The sequence below is a fragment of the Salvelinus alpinus genome, chromosome 3 (genome assembly GCF_045679555.1).
Source record: "Salvelinus alpinus chromosome 3, SLU_Salpinus.1, whole genome shotgun sequence".
NCBI classification, from domain to species: domain Eukaryota; kingdom Metazoa; phylum Chordata; class Actinopteri; order Salmoniformes; family Salmonidae; genus Salvelinus; species Salvelinus alpinus.
In genome coordinates, this window is record NC_092088.1 from 19684712 (window position 1) to 19705901 (window position 21190).

Below are 21190 nucleotides of genomic sequence, written 5' to 3' on the forward strand. Positions count from 1 at the left end.
TACACTAAATGAATTCCAATATTGAATTGGAATTTAAAATGAATTGGAATTGACCCCAACCCTGGTAGTCACACGTCACACTTTAGCCTCATCTTTCACTCTCACACACACACACACACACACACACACACACACACACACACACACACACACACACACACACACACACACACACACACACACACACACACACACACACACACACACACACACACACACACACACACACACACACACACACACACACACACACACACACACGAGGAAGAAGAAGTACTGCAGCATGTTACATTTCAGTGCTATACATTTCAGTTCTAAACTGTACACGTTTTACAATAACAGCACATGACACAGCAGTTATTCCCTTGTATACCACTACCATGTACAGTTGAAGTCGGGAGTTTACATAAACTTAGTTTGGAGTAATTAAAACTAGTTTTTCAATCACTCGTTTTTCAACCAAATTTCTTATCAACAATCTATAGTTTTGGCAAGTCGGTTAGAACATCTACTTGTGCATGACAATTTTTTACAGACTGATTATATAACATACAATTCACTGTATCACAATTCCAGTGGGTCAGAAGTTTACATACACTAAGTTGACTGTGCCTTTAAACAGCTTGGAAAATTCCAGAAAATGATGTCATGGCTTTAGAAGCTTCTGATAGGCTAATTGACATCATTTGAGTCAATAGGAGGTGTACCTGTGGATGTATTTCAAGGCCTACCTTCAAACTCAGTGCCTCTTTGCTTGACATAATGGGAAAATCTAAAGAAATCAGCCAAGACCTCAGAAAAAACATTGTAGACCTCCACAAGTCTGGTTCATCCTTGGGAGCAATTTCCAAACGCGTGAAGGTACCACGTTCATCTGTACAAACAATAGTAAGCAAGTATAAACACCATGGGACCACGCAGCCGTCATACCGCTCAGGAAGGAGACGCATTCTGTCTCCTAGAGATGAACGTACTTTGGTACGAAAAGTGCAAATCAATCCCAGAACAACAGCACCTTGTGAAGATGCTGGAGGAAACAGGTACAAAAGTATTTATATCCACAGTAAAATGAGTCCTATATCGACATATCCTGAAAGGCCGCTCAGCAAGGAAGAAGCCACTGCTCCAAAACGGCCATAAAAAAGCCAGACTACGGTTTGTAACTGCACATTGGGACAAATATCGTACTTTTTGGAGAAATGTCCTCTGGTCTGATGAAACAAAAATAGAACTGTTTGGCCATAATGACCTTCGTTATGTTTGGAGGAAAAAGGGGGATGCTTGCAAGCCGAAGAACACCATCCCAACTGTGAAGCACGGGGGTGGCAGCATCATGTTGTGGGGGTGCTTTGCTGCAGAAGGGACTGGTGCACGTCACAAAATAGATGGCATCATGAGGCAGGAAAATTATGTGGATATATTGAAGCAACATCTCAAGACATCAGTCAGGAAGTTAAAACTTGGTCGCAAATGGGTCTTCCAAATGGACATTGACCCCAAGCATACTTCCAAAAATGTGGCAAAATGGCTTAAGGACAACAAAGTCAAGGTATTGGAGTGGCCATCACAAAGCCCTGACCTCAATCCTATAGAAAATTTGTGGACAGAACTGAAAAAGCGTGTGTGAGGAAGGAGGCCTATAAACCTGACTCAGTTACACCAGCTCTGTCAGGAGGAATGGGCCAAGATTCACCCAACTTATTGTGGGAAGCTTGTGGAAGGCTATCCGAAACGTTTGACCCAAGATAAACAATTTAAAGGCAATGCTACTAATTGACTGTATGTAAACTTCTGAAACACTGGGAATGTGATGAAAGAAATAAAAGCTGAAATAAATCATTCTCTCTACTATTATTCTGACATTTCACATTCTTAAAATAAAGTGGTGGTCCTAACTGACCTAAGACAGTGAAGTTTTACTAGGATTAAATGTCAGGAATTGTGAAAAACTGAGTTTAAATGTATTTGGCTAAGGTGTATGTAAACTTCCGACTTCAACTGTACATACCAACGTACCTGTTGTTAGTTCATTATCACTCAGTGACGTGGGTGACTTACTTGCAGTCTGTGTGTTTGGGTCTGTAGTAGAATGCTGGAACCTTCTGCTCGTACTTAGCTTTGGCTGCTTCGTTACCCATGGCAGCCATTAGCTGACGATAGACGGAACAAATCCATTAATGCATTGACAACACATAAGGGCCATTTTTAAGACTGATATTTACGGGAAGGAAACTAAGAGTAGTACTAAATTGCAGTCCAAGCATCTTGTTTTCTGTCTTTATGTTTCCCTCAGGGAATTATCAGCAACTCCAATCAACATGTCTTATTGTAACTTTAGTCCGAGAATCCTCTATCCCTTCTAACCCCCAGGTAGTGCTATGTCGAGTCTATCACTCTCCCTCAAGGCTTTCACTCCCCAAATCCCATCAGTGGTGGTCTCTTGGAGTTGACATTATTATTGTATTTAGAAATGATGAACAAGTCCCTGTGGGAATTAGGCTTCCCAGTCTAAAGAAGGCAATGTGCCAGACACACTACTGGAACTGACTGATGGTCCGTTTTTTTTGTTTGGCCTAAAATGGGCAGACTTAAGAAGTTGGATGGCAAGATCTGATCTCAAATCAGGTTGTAATTGGCAATAGGTAACAATTGTAAATAGGACCAATGTGATGCAATATAATATACATTCTCTCATGCTTCCCCCTCTGGTACAGTAGAGTTACTGACCTCCACCTCTGAGGCCTCCCATGACTCCTGCTGGACGGACTTGACCCTGCTGATGTGGGGGATGCCTCTGTGGAGGAGAGAGCAGCCCTGGCACACAAACACACCCAAAGTCACCGACGCCCAGTCTGGCTCTGATGAGAGAGAGTGGGAAGCGGGAGGGGACAGAGGGGAGGGTGAGGCGGAATGAAGAATGGGGGAGAGAGCAGGGTGGATAGAGCGATATGGAGGGAGAGGGGGGAGGAACAGAAGGGAAGATACAGGGTCATAAACACGGTGCAACAGAAGGGATATGAGCTCAATGTTCAAACTATAAATATTAAAAGTGCTGACGCACACACTTCTGAAAGGTATTAGGTGCAAAGTAAAGAGGCCAATATAACTGAAGGAGTAAAGGACACGTGCTGCGTAGAGAGAGAAAGAGAAACAGATACCGTGTGTGTGTGTGTGTGTGTGTGTGTGTGTGTGTGTGTGTGTGTGTGTGTGTGTGTGTGTGTGTGTGTGTGTGTGTGTGTGTGTGTGTGTGTGTGTGTGTGTGTGTGTGTGTGTGTGTGTGGGTGTGTGTGTGTGTGGGTGTGGGTGCGGACAAAGGGGAAATAATATTTAGGCTTAGCACAGGAAACAGGCTGAGATATTCACTGATAAAAATCCACAGACAGTATTAAAGCACTGTTCATCAAAACCACACACTTACACACACCCACACCCACACAGCCACTACAGAGATCTGGCAGACAAACACATGAACTCTGCAGAGAGCACTTTGCTATGGAAGGAATAGACTGCATTGTATCGGCCACAAACATGAATATGAACATGCACTTGGGATTTTTTTGGACACAGCATTTTAAGATTAGAGGTCGACCGATTAGGATTTTTCAACGCCGATACCAATACCTATTATTGGAGGACCAAAAAAAGCCGATACCGATTAATCGGACGATTTTTATATACAGTGGGGAGAACAAGTATTTGATACACTGCCGATTTTGCAGGTTTTCCTACTTACAAAGCATGTAGAGGTCTGTCATTTTTATCATAGGTACACTTCAACTGTGAGAGACGGAATCTAAAACAAAAATCCAGAAAATCACATTGTATGATTTTTAAGTAATTAATTTGCATTTTATTGCGTGACATAAGTATTTGATCACCTACCAACCAGTAAGAATTCCGGCTCTCACAGACCTGTTAGTTTTTCTTTTAGAAGCCCTCCTGTTCTCCACTCATTACCTGTATTAACTGCACCTGTTTGAACTTGTTACCTGTATAAAAGACACCTGTACACACACTCAATCAAACAGACTCCAATCTCTCCACAATGGCCAAGACCAGAGAGCTGTGTAAGGACATCAGGGATAAAATTGTAGACCTGCACAAGGCTGGGATGGGCTACAGGACAATAGGCAAGCAGCTTGGCGAGAAGGCAACAACTGTTGGCGCAATTATTAGAAAATGGAAGAAGTTCAAGATGATGGTCAATCACCCTCGGTCTGGGGCTCCATGCAAGATCTCACCTCGTGGGGCATCAATGATCATAAGGAAGGTGAGGGATCAGCCCAGAACTACACGGCAGGACCTGGTCAATGACCTGAAGAGAGCTGGGACCACAGTCTCAAAGAAAACCATTAGTAACACACTACGCTGTCATGGATTGAAATCCTGCAGCGCACGCAAGGTCCCCCTGCTCAAGCCAGCGCATGTCCAGGCCCGTCTGAAGTTTGCCAATGACCATCTGGATGATCCAGAGGAGGAATGGGAGAAGGTCATGTGGTCTGATGAGACAAAAATAGAGCTTTTTGGTCTAAACTCCACTCGCCGTGTTTGGAGGAAGAAGAAGGTTGAGTACAACCCCAAGAACACCATCCCAACCGTGAAGCATGGAGGTGGAAACATCATTCTTTGGGGATGCTTTTCTGCAAAGGGGACAGGACGACTGCACCGTATTGAGGGGAGGATGGATGGGGCCATGTATCGCGAGATCTTGGCCAAAAACCTCCTTCCCTCAGTAAGAGCATTGAAGATGGGTCGTGGCTGGATCTTCCAGCATGACAACGACCCGAAACACACAGCCAGGGCAACTAAGGAGTGGCTCCGTAAGAAGCATCTCAAGGTCCTGGAGTGGCCTAGCCAGTCTCCAGACCTGAACCCAATAGAAAATCTTTGGAGGGAGCTGAAAGTCCGTATTGCCCAGCGACAGCCCCGAAACCTGAAGGATCTGGAGAAGGTATGTATGGAGGAGTGGGCCAAAATCCCTGCTGCAGTGTGTGCAAACCTGGTCAATAACTACAGGAAACGTATGATCTTTGTAATTGCAAACAAAGGTTTCTGTACCAAATATTAAGTTCTGCTTTTCTGATGTATCAAATACTTATGTCATGCAATAAAATGCAAATGAATTACTTAAAAATCATACAATGTGATTTTCTGGATTTTTGTTTTAGATTCCGTCTCTCACAGTTGAAGTGTACCTATGATAAAAATTACAGACCTCTACATGCTTTGTAAGTAGGAAAACCTTCAAAATCGGCAGTGTATCAAATACTTGTTCTCCCCACTGTATATATAAATATATATATATTTGTAATAATGACAATTACAACAATACTGAATGAACAATGAACACTTTTATTTTAACTTAACATAATACATAAATAAAATACATTTTGTCTCAAATAAATAATGAAACATATTCAATTTGGTTTAAAAAAGGCAAAAACAAAGTGTTGGAGAGAAAGTAAAAGTGCAATATGTGCCATGTAAAAAACGTTTAAGTTCCTTGCTCAGAACATGAGAACATATGACAGCTGGTGGTTCCTTTTAACATGAGTCTTCAATATTCCCAGGTAAGAAGTTTTATGTTGTAGTTATTATAGGAATTATAGGACTATTTCTCTCTATACCATTTGTATTTCATATACCTTTGACTATTGGATGTTCTTATAGGCACTTTAGTATTGCCAGGCTAATCTCGGGAGTTGATAGGCTTGAAGTCATAAACAGCGCTGTGCTTCAAGCATTGCGAAGAGCTGCTGGCAAATGCAGTAAAGTGCTGTTTGAATGAATGCTTACGAGCCTGCTTCTGCCTACCACCACTCAGTCAGACTACTCTATCAAATATCAAATCATTTACTTACACAGAAATATGAGCCTTTGGTCATTAATATGGTAAAATCCGGAAACTATAATTTTGAAAACAAAACATTTATTCTCTCAGTGAAATACGGAACCGTTCCGTATTTTATTGAACGGGTGGCAACCCCAAGTCTAAATATTGCTGTTACATTGCACAACCTTCAATGTTATGTCATACTTATATAAAATTCTGGCAAATTAATTACGGTCTTTGTTAGGAAGAAATTGTCTTCACACAGTTCGCAACGAGCCAGACGGCCCAAACTGCTGCATACTCCCTGACTCTGCTTGCAATGAACGCAAGAGAAGTGACATAATTTCCCTAGTTAATATTGCCTGCTAACATGAATTTCTTTTAACTACATATGCAGGTTTAAAAATATATACTTGTGTATTGATTTTAAGAAAGGCATTGATGTTTATGGTTAGGTACATTTGTGCAACGATTGTGCTATTTTCGCAAATGTGCTTTTGTTAAATCATCACCCGTTTGGCGAAGTTTAAGTAGGCTGTGATTCGATGATAAATTAACAGGCAGGCACCGCATTGATTATATGCAAAGCAGAACAAGCTAGTTAACCTAGTAATATCATCAACCATGTGTCGTTAACTAGTGATTATGTGACGATTGATTGTTTTTTATAAGATAAGTTTAATGCTAGCTAGCAACTTACCTTGGCTCCTTGCAGCCACAAGGTCCTTTTGATACTGCACTCGCGTAACAGGCGGTCAGCCTGCCACGCAGTCTCCTCGTGGATTGCAATGTAATCGGCATCCAAAAAGGCCGATTACCGATTGTTATGAAAAATTTAAATCGGCCCTAATTAATCGGCCATGCAGATTAATCGGTCGACCTCTAATTGAGATATTCATGTTGACAAGTATGTGTCCAGATGATATGACAGATGTTATCATACATTCAAACACACATGCACGCACGCGCGATTCTGAGAGAGAAATTGGCTGACTGAATGACCTAATGCCTTGACTCTAAAGAGAGCATTCATCCAGGAATTGCATAGACCTTTGACACCATGAACATAGCCTAATCAGCTGATACCTATTATGTTTAAATGTGTGTGTTCGTCCAAAACTGCTGTTTGGACTCGACGTATAAACTTCAATATCGTTTCAGCTTGCTTCAGCTCATGTTTCTACTCAGTGTAATAGTTCCTGAGCTACTGGAACCTCTCATAATGTAATCACAGTTTGCATGGCTGGCAGGACCACCCTCTCAGCAGCTGACCCAGGTCTGACACCCAGTTCTAACAAACCACATTCACACACACATAGGGAAGCCCCTTGCAAACCCACAGGCTTTGTGTTCATCTCTCTGTCACACACACACACACACAGAAATTGGGAGGAGGAAAGAGAGAGAGATAGAGGTTGGGGGGCCTGCTTTGTGTGGACTTTGTCCCATCTCTCTATTGTATCCATGCGCTCTGACAGCCCACAATATGTAATCAGGGTGTGGCCTCGTGTCCATTAACAATGACTCCATCTCTATGGAAACACTCCGCCTCAGAATGGGCCACTCTACGGGGGGGGGGGGTCACTAGGTATGTGAATCAGAGAACAGAGCAGAGACACCACCCAGGAGATTGCCCTGACTGATCAACAACACAGAACACATTGGCTTCTGTCACTGGGATTTCCCTCAATGGAAATGGTCATCCACATGACATGACTGTTAATATCGGTGAGGTGGAAAACACCATCGTTAACACACTTTGGATTCCCCTTGTGTGTGTGTGTGTATGCACCAGAGGAGGCTGGTGAAGGGAGGACGGCTCATAATAATGGATGGAATGGTATTGAAGACCATTCCCCTTCAGATTAACTAATTGCTCCAAATTGGTCTAGGCCACGCCCCTTCCCACTACACCTGTTTCCACACCTGTTGTCACTCCCAAATCCCCACTCCTCGGCCTCTTTCTCACTCCTCAGCCTCTTTCCTCCTGACCACAACACATCCTCTGATGAGGAAGCCAGATGTTCCAGGTTTCCACGGGTGACATTCTCTTCCTTCCCTTCTGTGCGTGAAATAATCAGTAGGAGCATTATGTATTACATAGTTGTGTTTATGCAGCATGTGCCCCGTTTCAGAAAATTGGGCATATGACAGGCGTCACTACTTTACAGGAGAACGTAAAAAACTTTCCTTCATACATTTTTGGCAGAAATGCTTTCTTGAACATGTGAACTTTCATGTGCATTAATATCTGTACATAGGAATTAGAGGTCGACCGATTATTCGGAATGGCCGATTAATTAGGGCCGATTTCAAGTTTTCATAACAATCGGAAATGGGTATTTTTGAACACCGATTTGGACATTTTTTTTTTTTTTTTACACCTTTATTTAACTAGGCAAGTCAGTTAAGAACACATTCTTATTTTCAATGACTACCTAGGAACGGTGGGTTAACTGTCTTGTTCAGGGTCAGAACGACAGATTTTTACCTTGTCAGCTCGGGGATTCAATATTGCAACCTTACGGTTAACTAGTCCAGCGCTCTAACCACCTGCCTTACATTGCACTCCATGAGGAGCCTGCCTGTTACGCGAATGCAGTAAGAAGCCATGGTAAGTTGCTAGCTAGCATTAAACTTATCTTATAAAAAACAATCAATCAATCAATCATAATCACTAGTTAACTACACATGGTTGATGATATTACTAGTTTATCTAGCGTGTCCTGCGTTGCATATAATCGATGCGATGCGCATTCGCGAAAAAGGACTGTCGTTGCTCCAACGTGTACCTAACCATAAACATCAATGCCTTTCTTAAAATCAATACACAAGTATATATTTTTAAACCTGCATATTTAGTTAATATTGCCTGCTAACATGAATTTCTTTTAACTAGGGTAATTGTGTCACTTCTCTTGCAACAGTGTCAGGGTATATGCAGCAGTTTGGGCCGCCTGGCTCGTTGCGAACTGTGTGAAGACTATTTCTTCCTAACAAAGACAGCGAACTTCGCCAAACGGGGGTTGATTTAACAAAAGCGCATTTGCGAAAAAAGCACAATCGTTGCACGACTGTACCTAAGCATAAACATCAATGCTTTTCTTAAAATCAATACACAGAAGTATACATTTTTAAATCAGCATAATTAGCTCAAAGAAATCCAGGTCAGCAGGTGATATTAACCAGGTGAAATTGTGTCACTTCTCTTGCGTTCATTGCACGCAGAGTCAGGGTATATGCAACAGTTTGGGCCGCCTGGCTCGTTGCGAACTAATTTGCCAGAATTTTATGTAATTATGACATGACATTGAAGGTTGTGCAATGTAACAGGAATATTTAGACTTATGGATGCTACCCGTTAGATAAAATACGGAACGGTTCCGTATTTCACTGAAAGAATAAACATTTTGTTTTCGAAATGATAGTTTATGGATTCGACCATATTAATGACCTAAGGCTCGTATTTCTGTGTGTTATTATGTTATAATTAAGTCTATGATTTGATAGAGCAGTCTGACTGAGCGATGGTAGGCAGCAGCAGGCTTGTAAGCATTCATTCAAACAGCACTTTCATGCGTTTTGCCAGTAGAGCTTCGCAATGCTTCAAGAATTGAGCTGTTTATGACTTCAAGCCTATCAACTCCCGAGATTAGGCTGGTGTAACCGATGTGAAATGGCTAGCTAGTTAGCGGGGTGCGTGCTAATAGTGTTTCAATTGGTAACGTCACTCGCTCTGAGACCTGGAGTAGTTGTTCCCCTTGCTCTGCAAGGGCCGCGGCTTTTGTGGAGCGATGGGTAACAATGCTTCGAGGGTGGCTGTTGTCTATGTGTTCCTGGTTCGAGCCCAGGTAGGGGCGAGGAGAGGGACGGAAGCTATACTGTTACACTGGCAATACTAAAGTGCCTATAAGAACATCCAATAGTCAAAGGTATATGAAATACAAATGGTATAGAGAGAAATAGTCCTATAATTCCTATAATAACTACAACATAAAACTTCTTACCTGGGAATATTGAAGACTCATGTTAAAAGGAACCACCAGCTGTCATATGTTCTCATGTTCTGAGCAAGGAACTTAAACGTTAGCTTTTTTACATGGCACATATTGCACTTTTACTTTCTTCTCCAACACTTTGTTTTTGCATTATTTAAACCAAATTGAACATGTTTCATTATTTGTTTGAGGCTAAATTGATTTTATTGATGTATTATATTAAGTTAAAATAAGTGTTCATTCAGTATTGTTGTAATTGTCATTATTACAAAAAACAAAACAAATCGGCCGATCAATCGGTATCGGCTTTTTTTGGTCCTCCAATAATCGGTATCGGTATCGGCGTTGAAAAATCATAATCGGTCGACCTCTAATACGATAACAATTGTTAAATTACGAGCCTAGTTGGTTTAGCCACGGAAAAAGCCAGGAACCTTCCCGCGAACCATGATTGGCTGAGATAATGGTTGGGCTGGACATGCCGAGAGATGAGTTTTGATTGGTCTGTCTATAGCTTGAGCTGCTCAGTATGAGTACATAATCCTTACTACCACAGCTTTTTTGGAAGATTATAGCCACGGAAAACTGCAAAAGTGTTGCTACTGCTTTCAACAACATTGCTGCCCTGAATTGAAAAGGCGCTATCGACAAAGATCAATGGGAAACAGTTGTGATGAACCAGTTGTGTCTGGGGGTGATATAGCCATCTATTGTATTTCATGAACATGTGAACAGCTCTAGGCAATAGAGACCCATCCACTTAGCTAGATGTGGCTGGGGGTAGTTATAGCCTCTCTTTCACATGACCCATCTATATACTTAGACAAGTGTGTCTGGGTAAGCCTTATTTAATAATTAAAATATTTCAAAAATTATAAAAAATGTATCTGGGCACTTTCTATTTTTGATATTGCTACAATGCAAACACCTCCTGTATCCTGTGCATGTGACACATACATTTTGATTTGATTACTGTGTGTTTACCTGAGACAGTAATGTGAAGAACAACATGACCTGCACCAAAGTCAGATGAGGATATAGGACTAGATAAAGTGTATTTTTACCTGGAGTTTAGCCTTATTTTAGGCTACTACTTTCACCACTTTTAGTCTTGACATTTTTGGTTGTTTACTACACTCACTCTTGTTTAGCACATGGCCTCACATGTGAATCCTTAAAGGGATGGGTGGGGCTAAGGCTTAAGAGGGTGTGAACGATGCTGAATGGGTGTAGGCAAAGAAACGCTCTCCAGTAGGTGTACCAAAACATTGAAGGTCCATTTTCTCAAAAGTGGGGTTACAAGTATATCAACTTTCAATGCAGCATTACTTTCCCATTGTTCCTCAACTGCAGTGCATTGTATACAAATGTAAAGCTCTGAATCTGTACTTTTATCCAACGTAGAAAACACAATTTCGAAAAGAGATGGTCGGGCACATATGTAAGTGCAATTGCTAAATACGGTATGTATTATGCTGCCAATTGCTCTCGTCTGTTGTACACCTTTTTGATGCTATTCATGCTCTCAGTTTGTGTGCCATGTGCTCCCTTTGTTCTTGTTAATGTTTGGCAGTTTTCTAAGTTTATTACATTTGACCGTTAGCCCATTTCTTTCCTGTTTATTCACCCGGCCCTACTTCTTCATTCATGCACTTTTATGTTGATTTGCCCCTGATATGTATTTTTTGTATCTCCTCCTAGACCACCACATCCTTCCTAACCCTACCAACCGGCCTTACAAGCCAACAGAATCGCCCCCCACCCCCCCGTCCCAATCAACTCCATCTCATTACATGTTGACCGATGCCCCATAGTGGCAGCAACATTGAACCTAACTTACAGTCCACCCTAGGCTAGTCCTTTTTTCTATGGTCCTTCGAGTCGGATTCAATTGCGGCCATGAAAGAAGAACAACCTGACAATCCTATTCCTGGCGTTTCCACACCACTGCGCTCTGGACACGTGGTCCAACAGCCTGCTCACCTCCAAGAATATGAGGTTGAATACATCAGCCATGCCGAAGGAGGCCCAGGAGCCATTCCTAAATCCCCAGACAGCAAACAGAGGCCCAAAGACGATGGGGCACTCCAACGCACCCTGGCTCTACTCCAGCCTCCACAGGCTCTACTCCAGCCTCCTCAGCCATCTCCATTCCAGCCCCCACAGGCTCCATTCCAGCCTCCACAGGCTCCACTCCAGCCTCCTCAGCCATCTCCATTCCAGCCCCCACAGGCTCCATTCCAGCCCCCACAGGCTCCACTCCAGCATCCTCAGCAAGCTCCACTCCAGCCTCCACAGGCTCTACTCCAGCCTCCTCAGAAAGCTCTATTCCAGCCTCAGGCTCTACTCCAGCCTCCACGGGCTCCACTCCAGCCTCCACGGGCTCCACTCCAGCCTCCTCCATAGGCTCCAGCCAAGGCTCAAAAACAGGCTCCAGCCCAGCTTCCTCTCGCCGATCCTCAGCCTGTAGTGCCCCCGACCTATCTGCAAAGTATGGTGCCTCCAATCCAACCACCCTTACCAAACACCCACAAATTCTATGCGAGGTCAACCAGCATCCAAGTAACAAAACCTGCCTGGTCAACTCCCCTGTTACAGAGTTATCCTTAAACTAGTCAAGGTAACCCTCCACAACAAAGAAAGATCCCTTGACACCTATGCAATCCTCGGTGATTGATCTGAGAGAACCATTCTCCTACAACCAGCTGCCTGCCATCTCCAGCTACAGGGTGAGGCTGAAGAACTGACCGCATCCCTCCAGAGAAGGTACCAACACCATTGAGGACTACCTCCAACTCCTATCACTCATGCCTCCCCCTTGCTACAGTACTCATCGGTGATGACCACACTCATCTCATTGCCCCAATCATCCCAGTAAGACTAGGACCTTCTGGAGTATCTCCAGCCAAAGACATCGAGACTCTCTCTAGTCCCAATACTGCCCAGTGCCTCTTTACATCCCTCAGTTCCCCAACTACTGAGATACTCTTTTAGAGAGGCTTTGGCAACTCAATGTGGTCCCCCAAAAGAGTGAGAAGGTAGCAACCTGGTCCAAGCAAGACCACCAAGCCATTGAACAACTGTAAACTGCCACAGCCTGATGTCAAGGTGGACAGAGTTGACCTCTACACCATTGAATGTCTCCCAAGAAGTTGCCATGCCCCGCCTTCGTGCCAGAGTCTCGCCTAGCAAAGGACCCGGACAGAGCTGTGTCACACCCTAATGGAATTAGCAAACTCGAGTAAGCTGGATATGTGGCCACACTGACACCAGAGGCGGAAAAAGCCAATCGCGAGAAGCATGGTGCCTACCTCACCATATGGTTACCCACAACAAGAATGACCGCCTTGTCTTTAACTGTTCCTTGTCCTACCAAGGTCCCTTAACAGCCTGCTACTGCCAGGACCAACCTTGGGGCCTTCGCTCCTCGGAGTACTACGCCGTGTCAGGGAACATGCAGTTGCAATAAGCGGCAAACATTAAACGAATGTTCCACCAAACAAGCCAACCTGGTGAAGATGTAAGACATTCAGTGGACCACTGCTTCTACAGTGCATTTGGAAAGTACTCAGACCCCTTGACTTTTTCCACATTTTGTTAAGTTACATCCTTATTCTAACATTGCTTAAATTGTTGTTTTTTCTCATCAATCTACACACAACACCGCATAATGACAAACCAAAATCCGATATATTTTTTACAATTGAAAGATTTATTACGTTTCTTGTTTTCATTCAACCAACAAAACACATTCCACATTCACACATGCGGCAGACATAAATAATAAAATAAAATATAAAACAAAACAAACTTGCAGCAGCACTAGTAGCGTTCTTATTAGCTATTTCCAGCCTTAGCTGAGACGACAAAGCAAATAATGAGTTTTTGCAGCACCTTACACAACATGTATCTGCTTATTTCCCTAATCACCCCATTCACTCCATCCAATTTGAAATGTAGTTGAGTAGTGGAGACCAGAGTCTATCAAACTTGGGCTGTCTCTTGTGGAGGTCATAAGTGAGCTTTTCAAGAGGGAGAAAGTCAACAATCTGGTCAATCCACATTTTAAATGTAGGAAAAGTATTAGAAGCCCACAATAGAATACATTTCTTAGCAAAGTATGTGATCGTAATAAACACATTTTCTCTGTCAGGATCAAGAACAAAGTCCTGCTGAGCATTAAGAAGATAGATACACGGGGTCATATCAAACTGTACATCGAGTATTTTCTGTGCAGCAGTATGTATAGGTTGCCAAAATCTGGTAATCTCTCTACAACTCCAAAGTACATGCATATAGGTTCCACTTTCAGAGGTACATCTTTTACAGTCAGGAGAAATGTCTGTATTCATTCTATGGAGTCTCACTGGGGTGTAATAACATTTGTACAAAAATGTGTAATTCGATTCTTTCATTTTTACATTAGCAGAGGAGCAGTATACCCTGTTGCAAACCTCCTCCCATAACTCATCCCTGATAGTCAGACAAAGGTCCTTTTCCCAGATTATTTTCAAAGGAGTAAAGGAGGAGCCTCCTTTCTCAGAAAGGAGTCTGTAGATATGAGATTTTGCCTTTGATGGATTGTGCTGTAGCAAGAAGGGTCTCAACTTCATTCAGCTGAGCTCTAAACCCCCTTGGAAGTAAATGAGGAAATGATGTGTCTAATTTGAAGATATTCTTTTTTTTAATGGATCTTGGCACATTGAATTCAACACAGAGCTGGTTTTCTGATGAAACAGGTCTGAAAAGGTCCTGAACCCAAAGATTAAAGTTGGCATTACTCGGGGCTTTTGGCAAGTCTGGGTTGCATACTATAGGCGAGTGAGAACATATTTGGGAGGAAATGCCAAGTTATTTCTTACAGTCCCTCTATGCTAGAAGGGTGCTGTAAATCACAAAGTTTTTTGGGGCTATATTGCCCACTTCACTAAAGTTATTCATGAATATAATTGAGCTTAGGGGCAATGAACCAGAGGATTGGGCTTCTATCTGAATCCACATTGAGTCTTGTCTGTTTGTGATCCATGTTAGCATGTTGCGGATTTGGGCAAGACCACCCTTAGATTCAGGTTTCGATAGAGTGGAGAACTTGATCCTCAGTTCTTTATTGCCCCATATACATTTGGTGATGCTTTGGTTAGTTGTTTAGAAAAAGGAAACTTGGACATAGCATGAGAGTACCTGAAATAAATAGTTCAATCTAGGGAGGATGTTCATACGGATAACATTGATTCTTCTGACTAAGCTAATTGGGAGGGAGATCCAGGTTTGGAGAGCGTTCTTGATTCGATCCAGGAGTGGGAGATAACTTTCCTTGAAAAGGCAATTCAGATCTGGTGTTACAAAAACCCAAATGTATTGAAACCCCTGTGTCTTCCATTCGAACGGACAGAGTGTCTTCAAAGAGCTGTTGAGTGTAAGATTGAGAGGGCAAACAGTGGATTTGTTCAAATGTATCTTGTATCCTAAATACTTGCCGTACTGAGCAATTGTGTCTAAAATGGGAGGGATTTCTCAGGGTTGTATATGTAGAGCAAGACATCATCGGCGTAGAGCGAAGTTTTGTGCTACAGGCCGCCTGCAGAAACACCCATAAAACTTGGATTGCTCCTTATCAACTCTGCCAAAGGCTCCGCCCCCAACAAGTAGAGCAGGGGGGACCGAGAGTATCCTTGTCTTGTACCACTTCCCAAAGGGAATCGGTCAGAATTCAGACCATTAGTAGTCACCATGGCAGTTGGATAACAGTATAGGGACTTCATCCATTTAATAAAGTTTGGGCCCATATTGAACTTTTCTAAGACTGAAAACAGAAAGCTCCACACCATCCTGTCGAACACCTTCTCAGGATCAAGTGAAGCCAGCAGGACAGAGGTCTTCTGTGCGTTTACTTGATCTATAATATCAAAAAGACGGTGAATGTTATGAGAAGAGAACCTGTCTCTAATAAATCCAGTTTGGCCCGCTTTTATTATTTTGTGAAGAAGAGTATTTAGTCTTTTGGCGAGCAATTTGGTAATTATTTTTTAGTTGAAATCCAACAAGCTTATGGGCCGGAAGGGCGAGCAGGATAGAGGGTCCTTGTCTTTTTTGAGCAACACTCTAATGACGGCCCTGTACATACAGTCTGGGAGAGCTCAGTTTTTGCAAAAATCATCCAGCATTGGCATGAAAATAGGGCTAAGCTGGGGCCAAAAAGCTTTGTAGAACTCTCTGAGGAATCCATCTGGGCCTGGGGACCTGTTAGGTGGCATGGAGGTGATTGCCTCCAGGACCTCCTCAGGAGTGAAGAGGGAGTTGAGATCTTCTTGGTCGGTCTCTGATAGTTTAGGTAGCGAGATTCCCTCTGGGAAGGAATGGAGTTCTGCATCTGTATGTTTTCTCTCAGAAGTATATCGTTTGCTGCAAAAATCATGAAAAGTTAAATGTATCTTATTTGGATCATATGCTAGTCGGATGGCCATGATTGTACACTCTGACTGCTCTTTTTATTGGTAAGCCAGCAATCTACTAGGCCTATTGCTATACTCATGGTATTTCTGTTAAGTAAAGAGGTCAAAGTGGAGGTGGACAAAGGCGTGATCTGAAAGCGCTATGGATCCGATTGTACACGTGGCAGAATTTATGAAACTCTTTGGGATAAAAATGTAATCTATACGAGAGTAGGTGTTATGGACATTAGAGTAGTATGTATAGTCCATAGATGAGCTATTAGTCTCTCTCCAGATATCTATCAGTCCCATCTCTTTAGTAAGAGAGTTCAACATCTTTGCAGATCTGGGATTTGTGGTGGGGACTTGAGATGATTTGTCTAGGGTTGGGTTCAGGGTACAATTAAAATCTCCAGCCAGCACTCCAAAGGAAACAATGCTTATTGAACAGGGTTATCATTTTCGACATGAAAGCAGGCGTATGCGTATATATTTAAGATAGTAATTGGTTGCCCATACAGTGACCCAGTTATCAGAATAAATCTCCCCTCCGGATCAGATATGTTTTTGTCAATTATGAATGGAACATGCTTATGGATAAGTATGTCTGTGCCTCTACTGTTTGATTTGAAAGACGAGAAAACACCTGTCCCACCCAAGCTCTGCGGAGTTTGTAATGTTCGGCATCACAGAGGTGTGCCTCTTGCAATAGCGCAATGTCTGCTCTTTCCTTTTTAAGAGCAAATAGTGTCTTTTTCAGTTTTATTGCATGACCTAGACCATGGCAGTTCCATGTCAGTAGATTTAATGGTGGAGGCCTATGTGAAAATGATAACTACAAATAATAATTTAAAAAAGGGGACATAAAAGTAGACTAAAACGTTAGTAGGCCTAGGTTAGGCTATAGGCCTATCCCTCTCTCAGCTAAAAGAAAATAAATACAAATTAGACAGTTATAATGACATTTAGCTGGGCGGGTGGGTTATTGGATGGCGGCTATATGTTGTCTTACCTCCATTAGTAATAACAGTAATCGCTTTTAATCATTGGTCCATTTCTCAGTGGCCAGGATTGTCCTTCAAAAAACGTTTTGCCTCTTCGGGAGTTTTGATGTGTCGCAGGACTCCTTGGTGAAGAATCCTGAGCTCGTTTGGGTATTTGAATCCCCTAAAGACGCCTCGGTCAATGGAGTATTTCTTCACCTCGTCAAACCTCTGTGCTTTCGGCGTATTCCAGAAGACAGGTCCTGGTATAAGGTGAGTTCGGCGTGTCCCACTGTAATGGTGTTGATTTTCGGCGCCTGTATGACTCGTTCCTTGTCGGTGAATCTCAGGAAACGTATGGTGATTGTGCGCGGTGGTTGTCTGGCTGCTGATGTGGGCCTCAGTGCTCGGTGAGCTCTCTCGAGTTCTATGGGCCTGTCGGTGGACAGGTGGAGCCACTCGGGAAGTTTGTCTTGCAGGTAGCGGATCAGTGGCATGTTTCCCTCTTCTTTTTCGGCCAGATTTAATAGAACACAATTATACCTTTGCCTCCTACTTTCCAGGTCCTCTGTTTTCTCTTCCAGATGCTCTATTTTCTTTTTAGCAGATGCTGTTGTTTCCATGGCATCTGTCAGTGAGTTTTCCATGGATAGGATTCGACCCTCTGCCTCATCCAGGCGCCCCGCGTTGATGGTTATCTTGTTGTTGATGTCAGGCAAAGAATTTTCCAGGGTTGTCACCTTGCCCCCTATCGCACTGAGCTGAGAGTTAATGCCATCTAATTTGATGTTGAGTTCGGTACGTTGGGATCTCAGCTCAGAAAGGATGTCTTCGACAGAGTGCGAGGTTGGCAGTTGTTGGGCCTCGGGAGGGGACGGGTCCTCTTGCTCCTGGCTAATGGCGCTAGCTTTTTCTGAAGCTAGCTGTTTCTTGGAGGCTTTTTCCGTGGCTATTGCTTGAGTCCGGGTAAAAATGTCACCTGTAATGTCGCCTTTTGTAGCTACCATGACTTTTTGACTAAGCTAATGAGTTTAACTTGAAGTGGAGGTAAGATGAAGAATTGGAAACTACTTGTGCGGAGCTCTTAGTTCATGCAGCCTTCTCGTTTAAGGGTCACGTGATCCCCTCCAAAAACAGATTTTTTAAATGTTTTGCAAATGTATAAAAAAAAAATGAAAAATCACATTTACATAAGTATTCAGGCCCTTTACTCATCACTTTGTTGAAGCACCTTTGGCAGCGATTACAGCCTCGAGTCTTTGTGGGTATGACGCTACAAGCTTGGCACACCTGTATTTGGGGAGTTTCTCCCATTCTTCTCTGCAGAACCTCTCAAGCTCTGTCAGGTTGGATGGGGAGCGTCACTGCACGGACATTTTCACGTCTCTCCAAAGATGTTCAATCAGCTGTCCGGGTGGCTGGTCAGATGATCCCGCAGGTGAAGAAGCCGGATGTGGAGGTCCTGGGCAGGCGTGGTTACACGTTGTTTGTTAGGCCTGTTGGAAATACTGCCAAATTCTCTAAAATGACGTTGTAGGTGGCTTATGGTAGAGAAATTAACATTAAATTCTCTTGCAACAGCTCTGGTGGACAGTCCTGTAGTCTGCATGCCAATTGCACGCTCCCTCAACTTGAGACATCTGTGGCATTGTGTTGTATGGCAAAACTGCACATTTTAGAATGGCCTTTTATTGTCCCCAGCACAAGGTGCACCTGTGTAATGATCATGCTTTTTAATTAGCTTCTTGATATGCCACACCTGTCAGGTGGATGGATTATCTTGGCAAAAGATAAATTCTGACTACATGGATATAAACAAATTTGAGAGAAATAAGCTTTTTGTGTGTATGGAACATTTTGGGATCTTTTATTTCAGCACATGAAACATGGGACCAACACATTACATGTTGCATTTATATTTTTGTTCAGTGTACAATACATTCAGAAACACATTGAGGCAGAAGTAGCCCATAACTACAGATCTAGGATCAGATTACTCTACTTAGTAATTGTAAGTTTAACTACTAGCCTAGGGGATGAAATATCTGGCCTTGCTTTATATCACTATTTCACGCAGCGGAGACATTCTGAACATTGGCATAATACTGTGTGACATCAATGTGTGGGAGCAGATGACTAATCATTTGGCAGTGATACATCACTGGTGTAAATTAGCCTGCATTAAACAGTGGAATATACTATATGGATTAAAGTGAGCTGAAGGAAATCAATTTCTGCTTTTGTGTTCCAACTTATTTCTACCTCGAATTAGTCATTTTGGAAGTTTTTCTTGGTAAGCCCTTTTCCAATTAAATACACTACTTCCTCATTGAACAAAACACTTATTTTATAATAAAAACCTGACCTGAGAAACTGAAATGTTTATCTCCACGACAAACACATTAGTCATAAAGGAGTGAACGCTGTGAGGTGAGACTTACTATCTATATGCGTTATTTGACATCTGCATCACAAAGTCGTAATGAAGAAATGCAGCACAGACTGCCAGTAGTGAAAGTACGTGTTTATGATCATTCCTCATGTAACCTATAGACATGGTGCCACTGCCAAACATAGGTGCCCACTGCCAAGAAATCCTGGGTGGGCAGAGCTCCAGCACTGGGCATCAGTCCCATCCTGGAACCTCCCCACCAGCTCACTTTTATCACTGTGAGATGAGAAGGGGAAGAAGAGAGGAAGTCCTATAATGCAGAAGTGGTGGTGAGGGGCCGGGGAGGGATGTGACAATAGTTACTGTAAAGCCAAATTGAAATGACCATCCGCAATATGAAAATGCACTCTCAGAAGGTTGTTGCATGCTGACAGACAAGACTGAGTGACACCCATTACACACACCTCAAACACTGAGGACACAGAAACACACTGAGGATTGTACATTTGAGTAATTTAGCAGATGCTCTAATCCAGAGCGATTTATATTGATGTCACACAATGACTACTAGCCACCACAAACACTCCAAACGGCAATAACAGGTGACAAACAGGACAGGGATGACTCAGCAACACCACACATGTAATCAATTTAACCACATGATGGAAGGTACTCAGTGAAGTATAGGACTTTTGTTTACCGGGTCTGCATGTCTCAATACATATGGCAGTTCTCCATATAGCCTACAGCCTTACAAGGTCCAAAGTCCAGCTCCTCAATAGGCACTGGCTGCCAATCTAATATAAGGTGTGTCTCGAAAGCAATTCATATTATTTTCTGTTTCCACACCTTTTGTTTTTAGTGCACTAGAATTAGGCCTTTTGCTGTTAAAAAAAATATAGACATCAGATAAGGAGAGCACTGACTTGTCACATTGACAATGGTAACAGAAAACAATAGGCTATTCAAGACTCAACGGCAGGTGCATTCGCTACTAGGATGACGAGACCTCGCGCGTCGCTCATATGCACACGTGAGCACATGCATAGGTACCGGTAAAATATTTGGCGCCCCTCTTTTATTAATAGTTCGTTTCCTACCTGCATTGCCACAATCCGCACATGCATCGTTTCCAGGTCTGGTCAGGACATCTAGCAAGAGCCGTTTATTCGTCTCCGACTCCGAGGCCATAGTCACCGTTTGATCTCCACCCAATCCGAAAGACTTCAATACAAAGCACGTTAACTAGGATAAAGCAACAATAAAATTGTGACCTTGTACTTTACTCAAAATGTTAAAAAAAAAATGCTAATAATGAATAGCCTATGATAAATCCGCGTGGATGATGTGATGATTTGAAGGTTTGGCAAGTCTCTCTCTCCTGACTACAGCTCTATTAGGCTACGAAGTCTTGCTAACTGCATTATCTCAAGTCTGTCATCCCCTCCTTTTACCCAGACTCATCCTTCTGCAGTTGCAGTGAGACCTCCAGTGGTATGATGATCATGAAACAATTTCTGACTACCTGTGTCATTTTTTATTTCTGACAGTGA

The 21190-nt window shown here is 42.7% G+C and overlaps 1 protein-coding gene across 2 annotated transcripts in view; it reads right to left on the reverse strand.

The window, feature by feature from the left end:
• LOC139570197 (arf-GAP with dual PH domain-containing protein 1-like) overlaps positions 1 to 21127 on the reverse strand; it is a 35952-nt gene extending 14825 nt beyond the window's left edge. The window contains exons 1-3 of one of the 2 annotated variants that reach the window (XM_071391833.1): positions 20738 to 21127; positions 2728 to 2858; positions 2059 to 2150 (exon numbers count right to left, since the gene is read on the reverse strand). In XM_071391833.1, the coding sequence (XP_071247934.1) occupies positions 2059 to 2150; positions 2728 to 2858; positions 20738 to 20828 (314 nt within the window). In that variant the 5' untranslated portion in view covers positions 20829 to 21127. The remainder of the gene's footprint in view (positions 1 to 2058; positions 2151 to 2727; positions 2859 to 20737) is intronic. The other variant, XM_071391834.1, reaches the window with a different exon arrangement.
• Positions 21128 to 21190: the final 63 nt, after the last annotated feature.